Source organism: Sinocyclocheilus rhinocerous, unplaced genomic scaffold (assembly GCF_001515625.1).
Source record: "Sinocyclocheilus rhinocerous isolate Xijiao unplaced genomic scaffold, SAMN03320098_v1.1 scaffold3034, whole genome shotgun sequence".
In the NCBI taxonomy this organism is placed as follows: Eukaryota; Metazoa; Chordata; class Actinopteri; order Cypriniformes; family Cyprinidae; genus Sinocyclocheilus; species Sinocyclocheilus rhinocerous.
The window spans coordinates 65,333-86,820 of record NW_015645508.1 but is presented as its reverse complement, the minus strand read 5'-3'; the positions used below and the strand labels follow the sequence as shown (position 1 = coordinate 86,820).

Below are 21,488 nucleotides of genomic sequence, written 5' to 3'. Positions count from 1 at the left end.
AAAATTCTACATTGATAATAATTAGAAATGGTTCTTGAGCACCAAATAAAAATATTAGAATGATTTCTGTAATATCACGTGACACTTGAAGACTGGAGTAATGGTTGCTAAATTATTCACAGTGCCGTGAAAAGGTTTTTGCCCCCTTCCTGTTTTTTATTTTTTTGCATATTTGTCACACTTAAAAGATTCAGATCATCGAACAAATTTTAATATTACACAAAGATAATGTAAGTAAATACAAAATGCAGTTTTTAAATGATGATTTCATTTATTAAGGGAAAAAAGCTGTCCAAACCTACCTGGCCCTACGTGAAAAATTAATTGCCCCCTCCTGGTAAATAATGGAAGAACTGTGATTAACCACATTATTTTAGAGAGCTGAGTTAAATTTCACTAGCCACACCCAGGCCTGATTACTGCCAGACCTGTTGAATCATGAAATCACTTAAAAAGAACCTGTCTGACAAAGTGAAGCATGCTTAAAGAGCAACACATCATGCCGCGATCTTGAAATTCAAGAACTGATGAGAAACAAAATAGTTGACATGTATCAGTCTGGAAAGGGTTCTAAAGCCATTTCTAAGGCTTTGGGACTCCAGCGAACCACGGTCAGAGCCATTATCCATAAATGGAGAAAACTTGGAACAGTGGTGTGAACCTTCCCAGGAGTGGCCGGCCTACCAAAATTACACCAAGAGCACAACAATGACTCATCCAGGAGGTCATAAAAGAACCCAGAACAACATCTAAAGAACTGCAGGCCTCACTTGCCTCAATTAAGGTCAGTGTTCATGATTTAACAATAAGAAGTGGCCAAATCAAGTCCATACTTAAATCCGATTGAGATGCTGTGGCATGACCTTAAACAGTTCATTCATGCTCGAAAACCCTCCAATGTGGCTGAATTAAAACAATTCTGCAAAGAAGAGTGGGCCAAAATTCCTCCACAGCGATGTGAAAGACTCATTGCCAGTTGCAAATGCTTGATTGCAGTTGTTGCTGCAAAGGGTGGCACAATCAGTTATTACATTTAGGGGGCAATTACTTTTTCATGTGGTGCCAGGCAGGTTTGGACAGCTTTTAAAGTGAAGTGACGTGTGGCTAAGTATGGTGACCCATACCCGCAATTTGTGCTCTGCATTTAACCCATCCAAGCGCACACAACCAGTAGTGAACACACACACACACACTGTGAACACACACTCGGAGCAGTGGGCAGCCAATGCTGCGGCGCCCGGGGAGCAGTTGGGGGTTCGGTGCCTTGCTCAAGGGTCTCACTTCAGTCGTGGTATTGAAGGTGGAAGAGAGCGCTGCTAATTCATTCCACCCACCTACAATCCCTGCCGGACCTCAGACTCGAACCCATGACCTTCGGGTTACAAGTCCGACTCTCTATCCATTAGGCCACAACTTTTCCCTTAATAAATGAAATCATTATTTCAAAACTGCATTTTGTATTTACTCGGGTTATCTTTGTGTAATATTAAAATTTGTTTGATTATCTGAATCTTTTAAGTGTGACAAATATGCAAAAATGTAAAAAACAGGAAGGGGGCAAAAACCTTTTCACAGCACAGTATATATATATATATATATATATAAGAAAACAGTTACTTTATTTGTAATAATATTACCTTTTTACTGTATTTCCAATCAAATGCAGTCTTAGTAATATATCGTAATATACATATACAGTATATACATGCATATATATATATATTATGTACTGGGTCTTCTTTTCAGTTTAATTGTTATACATATAATATAAATTCTACATATAATTATTATAAATATAAGAAATATCGATCTATTTATTTGTTTATTGCATTTGTAATTTAGAAAAAACACAATGCATCAGTATTCCAGACTGGTGAGAAGTCTTGTTGCCTTTGTTTACATTATACTCTATTTTAGTGTAGAAATTTTTCAAATGCTTTTGAAGAATTGTACTGACATATAACAGACAATTACAAGTATATTTCCTAACCTTCTTTGGCTAATATATGGGCCTTCTGAATTGGGTGAATATTGTTGGCAGATGCTTCTGTGTATGACTGTGAGTGCTCCTATTCAGTGCTAGGTGCTGAAATGAGGGGTTCTCTTGGCTGAGAGCAGCTCAGACTGTAACAGATGGCACACAGAAAGCATGAACTTGCAATTCAGTTCAAACTGAAAGCAGCAGATGAGGGATATAAATACCTCTGGGTGGTTTGGATGAAAAGGAACTTCTAAAGAAAATAATACTTTTATCTGGATAATGCATTAGACAGTAGGCTAATTAAGTAACAGCAACAAAGAGATATTGACAAATGGCAGATATAGTTTTGAAAGTTATAAAATGTCAGTTCTATCAAATTATCCCTGAAAAAAGACTAAATTGTTTATTTAGCCACTAAACTATACTAAATCTTGTCTATAAACTCACTATATGCATTTAAACTATAGCCTATATGTTTATGCAGGTTTTTACTTTATGAAAGCTATGAAATGTGTAATAATCAAACATTTGCATTATTCATTATTCGAAAGAAGTTGAGATCCAAGCTTGTTTAAGCCATTGTGTTGTCACTACTAGCATGTAGCACAGATAAGAAAATTATTTATCCTATTGAACTGAGTGGTAGTAGGCGTAAGGGGGGGTTGGGACCACCAATGTAAAAGAGGAAAGATATGGGGTTACCCAGCACTAAATCACCTTATACTTACACTAATGTTCTGTGACATTTCATTTGACACTGTAGTGTTATTAGAAATGTGTTTGCCTCTGAAAAGATGTTACAGTTAAATGTCAACAGGGATCCACTCTTTAGGATCTGCCAAATAGTTTGAGGATGTTTCATCCAGTGAAGGGCATTTGCAGTAGCCTAATATTATAAAACTCAGCATAATATTATTGTGGGCTCTCTTTGACGTACCCTAATGCACCAACTGGTGGAATAGTGTTTCGCCTTTGTGAAGTGATATTAGGGTGTATAAATATGGACGTTTCAAATTAAGAGCTACTCTCATTCATATGGTATTCACTGAGCATCCAGTTAAAGCTTGTGAAGATTGAGTTTTATGGTTGGCTTGAATTTGATCTGCATTAATACTATCAGCGTGTTGGATTAATGACACAAATGTTGCTGTCTCTTCACTTGGACCACATTCAAAGTTGTTGTTGTTTTTTTTCAAGTTCTTGAAATAGCACAACACCCCTGGTGAGAGCATTCCCAACAGTGTTGATTTTCATTGTGACTTTCCAGTGCTGGACAGTTTATATGACATCTCTTAACACGGCGAGAGAAATTGTTCATTCCAGTCAGTCTTCAGGAAGATTGATGCTGGCAGATGAACTCAAACCTACTTCATTTTTAAAGCTGATTATTGCATTCTCTGTTCCCATGAGCTAGCTGGAAGAAAAAAGTGGCTTAGTAGCCTTTTCAGTCTTTCATTGTTGCTTGGTTTTTGTGTAATGTATAGCTCACTGTATTTATAAAATATTATATATATTTTCACTGGTCCCGTTGCAAACAATTTAAGTGATTTAACAATGTACAATTGAATTTTTATTTTAAAAAATAGCACTGTTATTTAACAAGGAGCACTCAGTTGATCATAATTGACAATAAAAAACTTAATCTTTCAAATAAATGCTATACTTTGAAATTTCATCAAACAACCCTGACAAAAAAGTTTCATGGTTTCCACAAAATTATTAGGCAGCACATAATGATATAATAAAGAAATGTTTCTTTAACAGCAGATCAGCATATTGATTTATTGATTTATTATATTGATTTCTCAAGGATCATGTGACACTAAAGACTATAGAAAAAGCTGCTGAAAATTCAACTTTACATTAAAAAAAAACATTAAAATAGGAAACATTTATTTTAAATTGTAATAATATTTTACAACATTACTGTTTAGACTGTAGGTTTGAGCAAATAAATGTAGCCTTTGTAAGCATAAGAGACTTCATTAAAAAAAAAACGAATTTCCAACCCCAAACTTTTGAATGGTAGTGCATCAGATAATCTGAAAACAGTTGCATACGGTGAAAAAAAAATAATTATTTGTTTGACTGCAAGTCTGCAACAAGTGACAGGATGTTTTATTGATTGTTTAATTTCTGTTTTTGCATCATCACATTGGTTAGCCTATTGTCAAATGTCTGTGGTTCAAAATATTGCTCCATTAGCTGTACATTAAACATAAAATATCTATTATCTGATTGACTGATTTTGTGTCACATTGCATCAGGTTAAGAGATGATGCCATTCAATTGTGGTCCACCAGACTAACCTTATGATTTATACACACATCATAAAGCATGCAATTTATTTAACTTGATTTATTTAACTAATTAACTTGATGTACGAAGTCAGAAAACAAAAATGTTCCCCAGAACAAGTTGTTGTGTCAATAATGTTATTATATAATGCTAGTATCTCTCAGATAGTCCCAAACCAGTAGGCAGCAAGTAGCAGTCTTGGTGTTTGCCGTGAGAGCCTGAAGCTGGTGCTGCTGACAGGCAGAGCTGTTTTTAGATGGCTGCTGAAGGTCAGGTCAGTCCTGTTGGGGAAGACTCTATTATATACCAACATCCAGCAAAATGGCACGCTTCCTTCCAGAAGGACAGAAATGTTTGATGTGTTTAACCCAAGCTTGTTCTCAGATAATTCAACAGGTTGGCTTTGATGTGCTGTGATAAACTCTTGGTCTTTTTCTCATGTGTTTTATTCATTTGGTGTTGGGCAGGTTTACTCCGCTCTTATATGAGGGGTGCAGCGAGTGCTACAGCAGGAGAGGATCAGGTCACATTGCATTCATATGGTGTCGGATACTTTTTGGTCTTGTTAGCATAAATGAGCCCATCTGGTTAAGTACTCAGGCCTCAATCATGGGCAAGTCTTCACCATTTCAGATATTTTGACACCATGACTGTCAATTCAAATCATGGTTGGTACAGATCTTACTGTGTTTACTTAGAAACCGCAGAGATTTATAGCCGCATTCTAGAATACTAATATAGCCGCAAGGCTATACTAATTCAGAACTTTATTTAATTTAAACTAAAAGTAGTTTTTTTTATTTATTTTTTTAAAGGATACTCAACAAAGACACATTAAATTGATTGGCATTTAACATTTATAATGTTACAAAATATTTTTATTGCACATAACTGCTGTTCTTCTGAGCTTTATATTCATCAAAGAATAAAAAAGGATTATGGTTTCCACAAAAATATTAAGCAACACAAATTAAGCAGTTTTCTACACTGAAAAAAACAAAAAAAAGTTTTTTAAGTTCAAAATCATCATATCAGAATAATTTCTGAAGGATCATGTGTCACTGAAGGCTAGAGTAATGATGCTGAAAATTCAGCTTTGCCATCACAGGAATAAATTACATTTTAAAATATATTACAATAAAAAACAATTATTTTAAATTGTAATAATATTTTACAATATTACTGGTTTTACAGCTTTGATGAACATGAGCAACCTCTTTCAAAAACAAACAAAAAAAGCTTACCGACCCCAAACTTTTGAATGGTTGTGCATGCTGAGTGTAATAGGATATTCTCTGAAGAAAAATAGTGGGACTTTATCCATTATCTTGATTTTATCCATCAGGAATTGATTGGATTGTGCAAAGAGGAAAGATTACAATTATATTTTGCACTGGAATGATGTGCAAAAACAATCATGCACAATAAGACCAGAAATGTTTATTAAGAATGTATATAGGGTGCATTTTGATTTCATGTTGGCTTCATTTTATTTTTCCTTTACAGTCCATCTGTCTAGCCATCAAATGTCTCTCTAGTTTTCTCTGTGGCCTACTTTCCCCTCCATGATTTACTTGACCCACAGAACAGCTCCTTTGTGCTGCTGTGAGTGAGCTGGAGATTTGAGCTGGCATATCAGCCACTCATTCATCCAGGCATCAATTGGAATGAGCTAGAATGGAGAGTTAATGCATGTTTTGTGTGCCAGACCTGGTAGTCCTCCCTTCAGTCTCTCCAAGCCTTTGTTTTCCCATGCTCCCTTCCTTTTCCTTTTGCCGTTAGTTTTGCTAACCCGGCACAAAGCAACAGTATCAGTGCATTTACTAAAACAAGTAAATATGAGTTTTGCCAAACGTCTTTCTTTTCTGCCATTAAGGTTTTTTATTATGTGGCCTATAAATAATGAAGCCTTAAAGGGCCGAATCACCATGAAATGAACATTCCGGCATCAATTACTATCGTTCCAAACCCATATAACTTTCATTTTGGCTGAAGTAATCCTTTTAAATTGTAGCACAGGTCATTTTATGGGGATGTTGCCCCTAGCACATGAACATAACTATCACAGTGGCCTTTCTGAAGGTGACAGGACACTCCCCCTGCTAGATGTGGCAATTAGACTTGACATTTATAGAGGAAGAAGACTCTTAAAACAACCCCTGCACTCTAGTGGGTAGCACCCATTCACACAGACACAACTAGAGCAGCTGTCAAGCAGGAAAAAGACTGCAATTGCTACCCACTGTGGGTAGTTATATATACAGAACACCTTTTTGAAAGAAGGAGGAAGTCATTCAAAGCTATTTTAGACTCATCGTGGCCAACTGTGAGCATAATCATTCCAACCTCGAAAGGTTGGACGTTAGATAACCAGACCAGCAGAGGTTTTTTGCTAAACCTAGTGTGTCTTATTTTTACAGGCTTGTACCTCAATAAGCATATGAGACAGACTTCAGTTATTTGTGAATTTGTGCCAGAGGATAAGAGCTCTGCAGTTGGGGGCTGCAGTTATATTAGGTTCATAAACATGGTCAGTGAACTTGAGCTGGTAATTCATTTGAGAAAATGATTATCAAAAACTGTGCCATCGTGGCAGTATGCAAGAAGGGCAACTACAATCTGTCATGTTTGCCCATGAGTATGTGTGAAGTGCCTGGATATATAGACCATCCAGGTGTCGGATTGCATTGGTCACGTTAAGCTCATCCACAGTGTGGACGTGACCACAGTAGTGGAAACACAGCTGTCACATACCGATTCATTTTTTACAAGATATTACACACAGTAGCCAGTAACGGTACTGATTTATGAGATTTTATGGACTGAATTATCAAGATGATGTTGAATCTGCATGCTTTTTCTTGTTTTTTGATTTTGTGCAATATGTGTAATGGGTAAACATGAGTAAATTAGATAAACAACACAGCTAAGAGTACTATGCTCTTATTGGGAGCTGAAAGCATAATCAAATTAACCAAAATATTTCACAAGCAAATACTCAAGGCATGCAATCAAAGATTCTATGTTTGCCTAACAATTATCAGCTTTACACTAGTAACCAGATATCCTTGATGCATGATAGTTTTAATCTTTTTTTTATACTGATTACTAGTTTATCCCTATATTATTAAATGGCTCGCCTTTGATGTACCAGGAGGAGACTGATAAAAGTATCAGATGAGAATAACGGCTGTATCAATAAAGTTGTGGCCACATTTACCATCATACTGGTGATTTTGGACAGTGAAATTCGGTCATTTCAATAGAAATCCATGCAATCTGGAATTTCACAATGGGTTCAATTTGGACATGTGATATTCACTGCAGTGACCAACAGAAAGCTAATTGGTTTGAAAATGACTTCTATGTAAACTGTGCTTCATACAGTACATTGCTAATGACAATTAACAATGGACCTTTTTTGCTAACGTGACAGGACCTTAAGAAACAAAAGCATTCATCCATTTGCACATCCCTCAGATTTCTAAGCCAAGTGGAATTTAAATGCAACTTCAAAAAATAAATATTTGTGTCTTTGATAAAGTTGCATGATTGTAATAGTTTAAAGTGTTTGTTTGAACTCTGTGGGGGAAATCATTACATTTGGACATCCATAAATTTGGACAGTCTGTTTGTCTCACTTAATGTTAAGTAGCTTTAATTTCAGATGATACCAAATGTGGCCCATGAACTGATTAAATTAGTTGATTTGATTGTTCTATTAGTGTTGTAGTTTGGAGTTAAGCACTTTAGAGGAGATAGTTCACCCCAAAATGGAAATTCTGTCATCATTTAGGCCTACTTACTCTCATGTTATTCCAAATCTGTGTTAACCTGACTTTATTATTATATAACATTAAAAAATGTTTGGTGACCAAAAACAAAAAAAAGCTGACATTTCTCAAAATCACCTTTCTGTAGTTTCTAAACTTTAAATGTGGTTATTGTACTCTAAATTAACATCTTACTGCTTGATAGCTTTTGGATAATTGACAATTATCCAGATTTTAGATTAATTTTAGAAACATTAAGAACTTTAAGATTTTTATTACATTAAAATTTCCCCACACACAAATGTATAACCAGCTCATCTTATTCAAAATCAAAAGTGCAGTAAAAACAGTGAAATGTCTCAAAATTTTTTTCATTTTATGGCAAAGCTGAATTTTCAGCAGTCATTACTCCAGTCTTCTGTCACATGATCCTTCAGAAATCATTCTAATATTCTTATTTGATTTGAACATTATAAATGTCTTCACTGTCACTTTTGATGAATTGAATGCATCCTTGCTGAATAAAAGTATTAATTGCTTTCAAAAAAAAATATTTCTGACCTCAAACCTTTTAACAGTAGGCTAGAGTATATAACAAATATTAAATTTATATAATTTTTGTGGAACGTATAAAGATATTAATAAATCTCACAAAGCCTGTTAAAAACATGCAAAATACGACCCAGACATGTTTTTGTTTCATTTACATTATATACTTCATATGCATTATTTCAGACTTAGGGTCTGTAGACTAAGAGCATGACTTTATTCTGCAAACGCAGTCTTATTTTTAGCAAGAGGAACACATTATCTGATCAAACACTAAGCATACAGCATGCCAAATGTGTGCTTAAGTTCTCTTTGTGCACCCAGCTGTCATGGATTCAGGATCCGTGTGTGTTTTTATCCTCCACTGATTTTATTGAGAGGGTATCAAGCAAGCACCTGTAAATGACAGAGCCTTCTCTTTTGTTCAGCTTTATTCATACATACATCTAAGTTATCAATCTCATGTGGAGGCAGACAAATAAAGACCAAATTATTACCTTGTCTAAGTATTGTGTTTGCAGAAGTGCGGGCCTGTCAGTATTTAATTTAAAAGCTTGTTTGGTTTGTGGCAGATTACACCAGGGAGCAAGGCAGCCTCCAGCAACCTGATCCAGGGTGACATCATCGTGGCCATTGATGGGGTCAGCACAGAGGGGATGACACACCTGGAGGCCCAAAACAAGATCAAGTCTGCCAACTTCAATCTGGCCCTTACCATGCAAAGGTACAGTGCATTGTTAGTGTTTTGGAGCTGTGTGTGTGTGTGTGTGTGTGTAATTGTTCAAAAACGCTTTGGAAAGATGTCTCTTATGCTCACCAAGACTGCATTTATTTGAACAAAGTACAGTAAAAGCAGTAATATTGTGAAATATTATTACAATGTAAAAAAACAACAACACTTTTTTATTTTAATATAATTCAAATGTAATTTATTCCTGTGATGGCGAAGCTGAATTTTCAGCAGACTTTACTTCAGTCTTCAGTGTCACATGATCCTTTAGAAATCGTTCTAATTCTAACATTTAAATTTTAAAAATGAGTATTACTTCTCTCTGATGCATTTGTGTATTATAGTACTTGCCAAAACCTTTTGAAGCCAGGAAGGATGTGGCAGTGCTTGGAAATTCAGTATTGTGTATGACACATGTAGGGTTTGTAGAAATGTGAGCGATGCCTCTTGGATAGAATTGGAGTTTCTTCTATTCTGGTGAAGGTAATAAAATGATCTGCCATGTTTACACTGTGATCCACACTGATATTTGATATCTGTCTTGGCGGCCATAAGTTTGTAACGATCTATCTTCAATGACAGCTCTGGGGCAGCCTTTATCATCCTCTTGTGTGATCTGTCAATTCAGTGGCTACAAACAAATTATTAATTGAATTATTGTTGGCTCATTCACTGCCGTGTAATAAAAGCAGGCCTTGTCTGTTCAGTGTAGTCAATCATGGGATTCATTTTTATGAAGCGTAAACAGACTGCAGCTTCAGTATATCATAAACATATGTGACTGAGATTTTGCGTGAGTTTAGATGAGCTCTGTATGTGTTTAGCCAGGAAAAGGTCATGTGATTTTATTGCTTTCATGTTAGTTGAAAAAGTAGATATAAAGAGTATTATGACACATCTGACAACTCACATCAGAATGGCTGCTGATTCATTTTGCTCATTTTCAACATTATTAGACAAACATCCGCACACATTTGAAAAGCTCTTCAAAACAGACAATGAATACATGCACACTTCTAGAATCTTCCTTCATGTGGGAAAACTAGACAGGCTCTGTAGAGTAGCTATCGCTTGGAGAGAGATAAACGCATACAATACTCTGCGACTAGAGCAGGATCAGAGTGAGTGTTATATAGTGTGAGTTATTGGATGCAGGTGAGTGCGCAATCAGTGCAGTGGAGCATGGGAGATGTAGTCCAAAGTGATGTGTGACAGTTTATGTGGAGTGAGTGTCAATATGGTGAGAGAGCGACCTCTTGTGTTCATTGGATAAAAGTCCATGGACCGGATTCGTGACACTTCACAGCCTCTGGCGAGTGTCCATTCATCCATGAGCAACATCATACACCAGTTAACTTGATAAGCTTTTTTCCAGCCTTGTGCTCCAACTCAAGGCTGCCCAGTACTGACACAACATAGCTTTAAACAAGGTTACGTTCACACTGCAGTTGATCTGCATAACTTTCTTATTCATATATGGATATGGTTTTGGAACTTTGTAGTTAGATCAGAATCCATGCAACTTTATTTTTCTCAACATTCATTTTACTAGCTCAGCATTCATCCTAACTGTATGCTAGATTTACCCATAAAATTAATGTATGAATTGCAGTATGTGAAGTTTTACACTGAAAGGTAATATCTAAAGGGTGGAAAAAGCATTTAAAAATATATTGATACACTTTAAGTGTAAAAAATGTTTCTGTAAACTATCATAAGTAAGATTTTTTAAGAAACCAGTAAAAATCAGTAAGATTTTAAATTCCTCAAAAATGTTAATATTTTTTATAAAGTCATTGATAATAAGAAATGTTTCTTGAGCACCAAATCAGCATATCAGAATGATTTCTGAAGGATAATGTGACACTGAAGACTGGAGTAATGATGCTGAAAATTCAGCTTTGCTTCACAGAATATCTTAATACAGTATATTATGTATTTTACAGTATATTGTATTCTGTACATATACTGTATTTTTAATAAAATAAATGCAGCCTCAGTGCTGGAAACTGTTGTGCTGCTTAATATTTTTTTGGAACCTGTGATAATTTTTTTCAGAATTCTTTAACAGCTGTTTGTTCAAAATAGAAATCTTTTCTAACAATATATTAATATATTATTACTGTTATTATTATTTCTTATTATATAGTGAGCAGCCAAAATGTATTTGATTAAAAATACTATAAAATAGTAATATTGTGAAATAATATTACAATAAAAAAAAAAAACAGACATACATATTTTAATGTAATTTAATCCTGTGATGACTTTACTTCAGTCTTCAGTGTCACATGATCCTTTAGAAATCGTTCTAATTCTAACATTTAAATTTTAAAAATGAGTATTACTTCTCTCTGATGCATTTGTGTATTATAGTACTTGCCAAAACCTTTTGAAGCCAGGAAGGATGTGGCAGTGCTTGGAAATTCAGTATTGTGTATGACACATGTAGGGTCTGTAGAAATGTGAGCGATGCCTCTTGGATAGAATTGGAGTTTCTTCTATTCTGGTGAAGGTAATAAAATGATCTGCCATGTTTACACTGTGATCCACACTGATATTTGATATCTGTCTTGGCGGCCATAAGTTTGTAACGATCTATCTTCAATGACAGCTCTGGGGCAGCCTTTATCATCCTCTTGTGTGATCTGTCAATTCAGTGGCTACAAACAAATTATTAATTGAATTATTGTTGGCTCATTCACTGCCGTGTAATAAAAGCAGGCCTTGTCTGTTCAGTGTAGTCAATCATGGGATTCATTTTTATGAAGCGTAAACAGACTGCAGCTTCAGTATATCATAAACATATGTGACTGAGATTTTGCGTGAGTTTAGATGAGCTCTGTATGTGTTTAGCCAGGAAAAGGTCATGTGATTTTATTGCTTTCATGTTAGTTGAAAAAGTAGATATAAAGAGTATTATGACACATCTGACAACTCACATCAGAATGGCTGCTGATTCATTTTGCTCATTTTCAACATTATTAGACAAACATCCACACACATTTGAAAAGCTCTTCAAAACAGACAATGAATACATGCACACTTCTAGAATCTTCCTTCATGTGGGAAAACTAGACAGGCTCTGTAGAGTAGCTATCGCTTGGAGAGAGATAAACGCATACAATACTCTGCGACTAGAGCAGGATCAGAGTGAGTGTTATATAGTGTGAGTTATTGGATGCAGGTGAGTGCGCAATCAGTGCAGTGGAGCATGGTAGATGTAGTCCAAAGTGATGTGTGACAGTTTATGTGGAGTGAGTGTCAATATGGTGAGAGAGCGACCTCTTGTGTTCATTGGATAAAAGTCCATGGACCGGATTCGTGACACTTCACAGCCTCTGGCGAGTGTCCATTCATCCATGAGCAACATCATACACCAGTTAACTTGATAAGCTTTTTTCCAGCCTTGTGCTCCAACTCAAGGCTGCCCAGTACTGACACAACATAGCTTTAAACAAGGTTACGTTCACACTGCAGTTGATCTGCATAACTTTCTTATTCATATATGGATATGGTTTTGGAACTTTGTAGTTAGATCAGAATCCATGCAACTTTATTTTTCTCAACATTCATTTTACTAGCTCAGCATTCATCCTAACTGTATGCTAGATTTACCCATAAAATTCATGTATGAATTGCAGTATGTGAAGTTTTACACTGAAAGGTAATATCTAAAGGGTGGAAAAAGCATTTAAAAATATATTGATACACTTTAAGTGTAAAAAATGTTTCTGTAAACTATCATAAGTAAGATTTTTTAAGAAACCAGTAAAAATCAGTAAGATTTTAAATTCCTCAAAAATGTTAATATTTTTTATAAAGTCATTGATAATAAGAAATGTTTCTTGAGCACCAAATCAGCATATCAGAATGATTTCTGAAGGATAATGTGACACTGAAGACTGGAGTAATGATGCTGAAAATTCAGCTTTGCTTCACAGAATATCTTAATACAGTATATTATGTATTTTACAGTATATTGTATTCTGTACATATACTGTATTTTTAATAAAATAAATGCAGCCTTGTTAAGCATAAGAGACTTAAAGTCAGAAATTGACCCCAAACTTCACAACAGAAATGTATATATTGATGCCAAATAATGTTTTTCACTTGCTTTAAACATTGCAAAGAAACAAAACTGTTAATTCTAATGCTAATGCAGAGTTTTGAGATTGGAAGACTGGACGAAATTCTAATAATGAATGAATAACAAAATATGATATCATATTGCATTATGAAATGTGCTGATGGTGTTATGATGTACATGACAGGCTAAAGTGTGTTATGTGATTGTTTAGACAGCGTCTGGTATGGGCCACATTTAAAAGATCATGTCAACAGCTTTATATGTGAACAACATCAGATTTGAGCAGAAAAATGTCATAACTGAAGGCTCTTGGGTAAAGTGCTCAACTAATCAAAAGAGTGAAATGAAAGATATCTGCCATTTATTTTAGGCATGTAATATAAATATCAGTTATCAACATGAAGCTGCAGAGAGAGTGGCATGCCTGGGATAGTGTATCTTCCTCATGAACCATGTCTGCACTAGTCATCCGTGAGATACGTGAAATATATGAGCTTGTAAAAACCTCCTTGATCTCTCCAGCGCAGGTTGCAATTCTGATGTGTCTTAGTTCTTTAGTCAGGTTTACAGTTAGTTTACTTTATCATGAGCAAAACCCCAAAAAGGCATGTTCACCTTTATTTCCCCTCTTTGAGCATACCTGCAGGGATTACACCGGACCATCCTTCCTTTGCTTTAACACTCTTAATAGATCCCAGAGTTCCCTCTGCAAGAGTTGTTGTTAGAAAGTGGACATGTAGGGTGGGATAAACTTTAACACTTGTCAAGATACGTTATGTACAGTACGTTGTTGTCAAAACGTATCTTTTGTCTTTACTGTGTTCCAAGGACTTCTCTTTTGTCAATTGTTCTTTGTGCTTTCCTTTTTGCACAAATTTTCAAAAAATGTACACTATAAAGTATGCTAGTTTTTCTCTTTTGTGTACAAGGCAAGTAATGTTTTTATTTTTTTCTTCTGAAAAGGTTCAATTTGGCACAAAGTCTGTTTGGACAAAAGCATTTTTCTGATAGATGATAGCAAAGAAAACTGCTTCTGTTGTGGATGGCATTCATTATGTTGTTATTGTGACAGTGTTCAATCTCAAAGGAAAGTCGAGAGACCTGGAAAACTGAAAATATTTGCCACAAGTTTGTACATGGCTGCATCATTTATCTAGAACTGTGTGTGTTTATATTGTTCACCGCTTGACATTGCAATTTTGTCATAAAAGATGTGATCCAGACAGTCTGTCTTTAGCACTTCTGTCATTTTCTTCAAATGCTCACTCTGTTTTATCACAGGTCAAAGCGGCCCACTCCAGTTCCCATGACAACACTAAGGATTGACTCCCCTATGCCTGTGATCCCTCATCAGAAGGTCTGTCACATGTTACTCACTGTCGTGCATTCTACATATATCTGCATACAGTATATGTTCGTGCATTCACATACTTTAAGTCAAGCACAGGACATTCATTCCACATGATTGTTCATGAAATGTAAAAGCTAGAGCAAGACTTAGTGCAAGCTTCAGCTGAAGTCCTTAGTTAAAAGGGTTTTTTATTTGTTTTTTTGTTTTTTTAGAGGGTAAGATAAAAGATTCTGTTCTTTGGTTTTCTCTCAACTCAGGATGCCTTTTTCATGTATGATATCTTTACAAATGTTCTACTACATGTAAAAAGCCTTATGATGCCCCCTGCTGGTTTTCACTTTGCACATTCCAGCAAAAAGTTAACTAAACATTGTTAATGTATTGCTCTTCACAATTAGTTTGCCATTTAATAACAAATATTGTGTTAGTCACACAAAAGGAAAGATCATAAAGCCTCTGTTTCAGAACCCTGATTAGTACATACATTATCGTTCAAAATTTAGGGTCTTTTTTATAGAAATGAATACTTATTTAGAAAAGATGCAAAATACATTTATAATATTTCACAGTTAATCACAGTTTCCACAAAAATATTAAGCAACTGTTTTCAACATTGTTAATAGTAAGAAATGTTTCTTGAGCAGCAAATATTAGAATGATTTCTGAAAGATCATGTGACATTGAAGACCGGAGTAAATTCAGATTTGCCATCACAGGTATAAATTACATTTTAAATATATATATATTTTTAAAAAACAGTGATTTTAAGTTGTAATAATATTTACAGTTTTTATTTCTTTCAACATTGTTAATAGTAAGAAATGTTTCTTGAGCAGCAAATATTAGAATGATTTCTGAAAGATCATGTGACATTGAAGACCGGAGTAAATTCAGATTTGCCATCACAGGTATAAATTACATTTTAAATATATATATTTTTTTTTTAAAAACAGTGATTTTAAGTTGTAATAATATTTACAGTTTTTACTGTATTTTGATCAAATAAATGCAGTCTTGTTGAGCAGAAGAGACTTTTAAAAATATATATTAAAAAATCTATAAAAACTGATCTTTTTGAATGGTAGTGTACAAACTCATATTATGTTAAAGAAGGTAAAGAATAAGTTATTTCTTCAAAACATTAGCCATTTCCCACCTTTGTGTGGTTACAAATCAATATAATCAATCTTTCTTCTATGTTTCAACAAAAAGGAGATATTTTTCAAAATGCCATTCCTGCACTTCAGTATAATGAATACAAAATCGGGGCTATAAAAAAAAATCTAAAAAGTTTTTTCAAACAACACAAGACATACTGTAAATTATGATAGAATTTTCTTTTTTTTGTGGTAAAATATTCCTTTTGCTTTCAGTAAAACATCAAGTCAACAATTTTCAAATTCATTTTTGTAGTTTACATAGTGTTAACTTAAATTATTGTCATTCTAAGCTTTCCTCTGACCGGCTCCTTCTGTTCTTTCTTTCTCAACACTGTCCACACACATGCACGTTTCCCTTTAAGGATCAGCCTGTGCAAATGAATGGGGCTCTCTCGGTTTCTGCTAAGACAAACTCCAGCTACTCAAGCAAGCACACCAACCAGTCCTATAGCACTGTGGTGAGCAGTAGCGGAGAAGCTTCTTTGCCTGCTCAAAGGCATTTAGCTGCTCCGAGGGACAAATCCTCCTCTGGGCAAAAAAGCCAGCAGTATAACTCCCCTATCGGTCTGTACTCTGCAGAGACATTACGAGAGATGGCCATGCTGCAGGAGAGGGTTAAGAGCTCGGGGTCAGGCATGCCTAGTGGGTATGTAATCACAGAACGACTGAGATCTGACACTAGCAGCCAGGTGTCCTATTTAAAAATAAAGTGTTTAATTCTAAATTAACAGTGTAGAGTTTCTAAAAGAGGTTAGAATCAGTGGGCCGGTTATAGTTCAGCCCCACCTGGTTGCTAACGTTGCTCTTGACAGAAGAATGACAGCGGCCATGCAACATTCAGAAAAGAGAGGTTATATCTGTTACATTGACCCTATTCCCCACTGGCATTAGCAGGCCAGAGGAGGATCTAGTTAAAGCTTCAAGCCTCTGAAGGAACGTGCAAGACAAATTTGAGCTGAGGCTTCAGTTGGAGGTGGCCCTCCTTCAGGTACAGTGATCATGTTATACCAGATAATGCATCCACCAGAGGGGTTAGATTGAAAAATTGCCTGTCAAAATGGAAAATACACCTCTGTTCAAAATGTTGGGGTCAGTAAGATTTTTTTTCTTTTGTAAGAAATTAATACATGTTAATTATATTTAGCAAGGATGCATTAAATTGATCAGAAGTGACCATAAAGACATGTGTAGTGTAACAAAAGATTTATTTTTCAAATAAATACAGTTTTTTTTTACTTTCTATTGATCAAAGAAAATGTTTCATGGTTTCCACAAATATATTAAGCAGCACAACTGTTTTTATTGATAATAGTAAGACACTGATAACAAATGAAGAGTTCAGATGCAAAGTGTCGTTTGAAATTTTCTTCTAAAATGAGCATTTTTATCAGGCTCCTATGTTTAGTTTCAGTAATTTCACTATAATGGCAATGAATAACTGAACATAAACATAGGAACCTGAGAAAAATGCTCATTTTCGAAGAACATTTCAGATGGCACTTAGAGGCTTTTGTATCTGAACTCTTCAAATATTTCTTGAGCACCAAAATATCATATCAGAATGATTTCTGAAGGATCATGTGACACTAAAGAATGACTGCTGAAAATTCAGTTTTGTCATCACATGAATAAAAACAGGTAGTTTAAATTGTAATACTATTTCACAATTGTACTGTATTTCTGATCAAATAAATAAATGCCTGGGTAAACATGAGACGTATTTCAAAAGCATTTTAAAAAATCTGACAAACTTTTGAAAACAGACCCCAGATTTGTATCTGCATAAATTCATGTTTTGCTAACCAAAGCAAGCTGTCGTATTGAGACATTAAAAGCACTATATCACTTTCCCAGTTTGACAGTTTCACTTCTACATTGTAACCTCAAAGCAATGCACTTTGGCAGTACTGTTGTGGATTAGGTAAATGGATGACAATCTCCTGTACTCCTCTCCGTTTACTCTCTTCCTCATATGCGGTGAAAAGGGTCTTGGCGTGTGCCTCAGCACAGAGGAAATCTCAGGACGTCGAGTGATACGGATGGAGAGGGGTGAGAGAGCACCTGTCGCCGCTCTCCTTTTAAAAGGTCATGGAATTTCAGGGTTCAGTTTCCTAACTACACTGATACACCCCCCTCTCTCCCTCCGATCACATCTTTGCAGGGAGACACTCTTATGAAAACCTATTTCTCTTTTGTCAGTTGTGGTCAGTGATATGTCTGTTGCGTTCAGTTATTTATTTATTTGCCTCTTTGAAAGGCGACTTGCTACTCGCTACATGTCACTCATGCCAAACACACACACACACACACACACACTGGCACTCAAACACACTAACGTTTTCCCTTTTCCTAAAAGGTGAAGTATGTAATTTCTGTGCCACAAAGAGAATGTGTCTATTTGAGCAGCCCAGCTTTGGTCAACCAGTGGCTTGAGTTTAGTGCAGGACATCCTGTGTAAGACAGGAAGTGTTTGAACCAGCATTATTTTCACAATTCGGAAATGACACACTGCACCTAGAAAATCTGATGAAATTCTTAATTTTGAAGAACTTTCACTGGCACAACCCTTCCATGTTAAGTTTATATGAGTTTCTAACCAATGCCCTTGTTTCTGTTTCCTTTCGCCCATTGTAGGTTATTACCAACACTCCTGCCAAGTTAGTAACAGCCTCCTGGCATAACGTTGTAGTGCTCTGTGTGGTATACATGCATGGAATTGTTTGGATCTGCCTTTGTGGTATAAAGTGTGGTTAGTGAGATTTGTCATCCTGTGCATTCTCAGATTGTTTTAATGATACACTAATGCTTAACATAAACCTATACTACAACACAGAGAAGCATATCTGAATCTTTGGAATATGTATTTATGAGAATCCCAGTTGGCACTGTGCTGCAGTGTGTGTTTTAGGAGACTAGAGGTTTGCTTGCTGAACTCATGTTTAGCGTTGAGAATGCGTTTGTCATCATTTTATTGGTCCCAGTTAGGCACTTCTTAGTTAGTATACTCACAGTGTTTGGTTGGGAATCAAGAACTGTTTCTAATGCTGCATTCACACCATGTCGTAATTACCACACTTACTATATGACAGCCCGGGATTATTAGTTGTGATCTGAATTATGTATTTCTGTTGCAGCACTACTAATGGCTAAATTAATTTGTGTAATTTAATACACAATATAACAAGTAACGGTCATTATTCAAATGCCGTGTTAATATTTATAGTTTATTCAGTGGGATATTAGATAGTTATTATATAGTTAACTCTTTGATAGTTACATTAAATAGTATTTTATCTCTTTTATTTTCCTGATTATTCTTAAGACATTAACAATAATCAGTTATAGGAATTATTAAACATAATTATTCCGAAATAACTGCTTAACTGTTTTTCTACTGAAGCTCTGCTATTTTGTTTCTGCTGTGGTACAAATTGTAAGAGTTGTAAATACAAGTTCTGTGAAGATGTGAATGCTTTTTACAAGTCAGAATCTCATAATTACTGTAATTCCGACATGCCATGAATGCACCTTTATTCACAATTGAGTTCCATATGTTTTAAAATATATATATAAATCATAATTAAATGATGTCCAGTTCTGTTAACGTTTCTTGCACATGTATGCGTTACTGTTTTGAACAAGTTTTTTTCCAAGAATTGTTGTACATTTATTAATTATTAAAAACATCTTGTCATACTTTTTTTTTTTTTTTTTTCAAATATATTTTCTTTGAAAGAATCATAAATGGAGCCGTTAAGGAACTGGAATGGTTCAGAGGAATTAGAATCAGGAATTTAAATTCTATCTGATTCCCGTCCCTGTTTAGTATATTAAGTTGTACTGCTTGCTGTAGTTATACAAGTAAATGTATGTGTTGTGTGCAGTAGTAAGTTTTTGCTGTGTGAAGCGTGTTTTTGATGTGTTGTTTCTGCCTTAAAAATTAGACTGAGCCTTTTATTTGTTTATTTACCTATTTAATTATTATCATACTATGGTTTTGTCTCACCTGCAACACCTTCCATCATGAATTTCCATGCTGGTCCAAGCCGGTATAAGCATGCTGTTGTCTAGCAGAACTGGTCGATCAGCATAGTTTTCTGGTGATTAATCTAATCAAGAAGCTTTGTTGAAATACCAGCATGCCAGCATCCAAAACACAACATATGCTGCTATTATCAACTGGGTTCTTACCTTTCCCTCCCAGTCCCAATTCACTGTTCACATTCCCTTCATCTCACTCTTTCTGTCTAACCTCCATTTTATCTCTCTTGTCTCTCTTTTACCCATACTCATCCCTTATCACCACTCCCTCGCTCGCACAGCACTGAGTATCTGCCCAGCTTCAACCCAATAGCTCTGAAGGACACTGCACTCTCCACCAACAAGCCCATTGAGGTGAAGGGGCCTGGAGGCAAGGCCACCATCATCCATGCGCAGTACAACACCCCCATCAGCATGTACTCCCAGGATGCTATTATGGATGCCATTGCTGGCCATATATATAGGGTGCTTTTAATTAATAAAAAGTGACAGTAAAGCCATTTAAATTGTTACAAAAGATTTCTATTTCTAATATAAGTGCTTTTCATTTGAACTCTATAAATCAAAGAATCCTAAATATTAGGCAGCACAACTGTTTTCAATATTGATAATAATAAGAAATGTTTCTTGAGCACCACATTTCAAATAAAAAAATATTTCTGAAGGATCTTATGACACTGAAGACAATGAAGAGCAGTGGCTGATGAAAATTAAGTTTTTTTTCCGTCACCGGAATAAATTATATTTTAAAATATATTCAGATAGAAATCAGTTATTTTACATTTTTGAAATATTTTACAATATTACCGTTTTTGCTGTATTTTTGATTAAATATTTGCAACCTTGGTGAGCATAAGAGACTTTTTTCAAAAACATAAAAAATTCTTACCGACTCCAGACTTTTGAATGGCATTGTGTGTTTTGATAGTCTGATCCTTGGTGAGCATAAGAGACTTTTTTCAAAAACATAAAAAATTCTAACCGACTCCAGACTTTTGAATGGCATTGTGTGTTTTGATAGTCTGACTCCCAGGATGCTATTATGGATGCCATTGCTGGCCAGTCCCAGGCCAGGGGTAGTGAGCTGTCTGGGTAAGACCTGTCGCACCTAACTGTGTCTTCTCCCTCCTCCCATGTCCTGCATGACACACGTTTGCCATAATGCCTGTCAAAGCCACGCTTGTCTGGGCCAGCGCTATCTGCTAATGCTCAAGAGGCTAAAGACTTCCAAAGGATGTCTAATCATGGTCTTGATATAGTCTTACTTTTCCTCAGTTTCACAGCATTGATCTGAGTAATGTAAATTGCAGGATATGAACATGTTGCCATACGGAAGCAGAAGAAAGGTTTTCGAAGTCTTCAATGTTAGCATATGTTATGTTTCTGTTTCTGTAGTTTCTGTCGAACCAGTTGGATTTATGTGTGCTTTTCAAATGGGGATGATGATGGGAATGCTCAGTTGAACAAGTTAGGGATCATGGTTTATGGGTGAACAACCCTTCAAAAGTTTGG

General features: G+C 35.5%; 1 protein-coding gene across 8 annotated transcripts in view; it reads left to right on the top strand.

Moving 5' to 3' along the window:
- The window catches only part of LOC107706030 (LIM domain-binding protein 3-like), a 48,385-nt gene that overhangs the window by 5,940 nt on the left and 20,957 nt on the right, over positions 1-21,488 (top strand). For 7 of the 8 annotated variants that reach the window (XM_016509590.1, XM_016509587.1, XM_016509591.1 and 4 more), the window contains exons 3-7: positions 9,174-9,325; positions 14,706-14,781; positions 18,570-18,592; positions 20,258-20,402; positions 21,010-21,068. In XM_016509590.1, the coding sequence (XP_016365076.1) occupies positions 9,174-9,325; positions 14,706-14,781; positions 18,570-18,592; positions 20,258-20,402; positions 21,010-21,068 (455 nt within the window). Of the gene's footprint in view, positions 1-9,173; positions 9,326-14,705; positions 14,782-16,297; positions 16,582-18,569; positions 18,593-20,257; positions 20,403-21,009; positions 21,069-21,488 lie in introns of all 8 variants that reach the window. The other variant, XM_016509588.1, reaches the window with a different exon arrangement.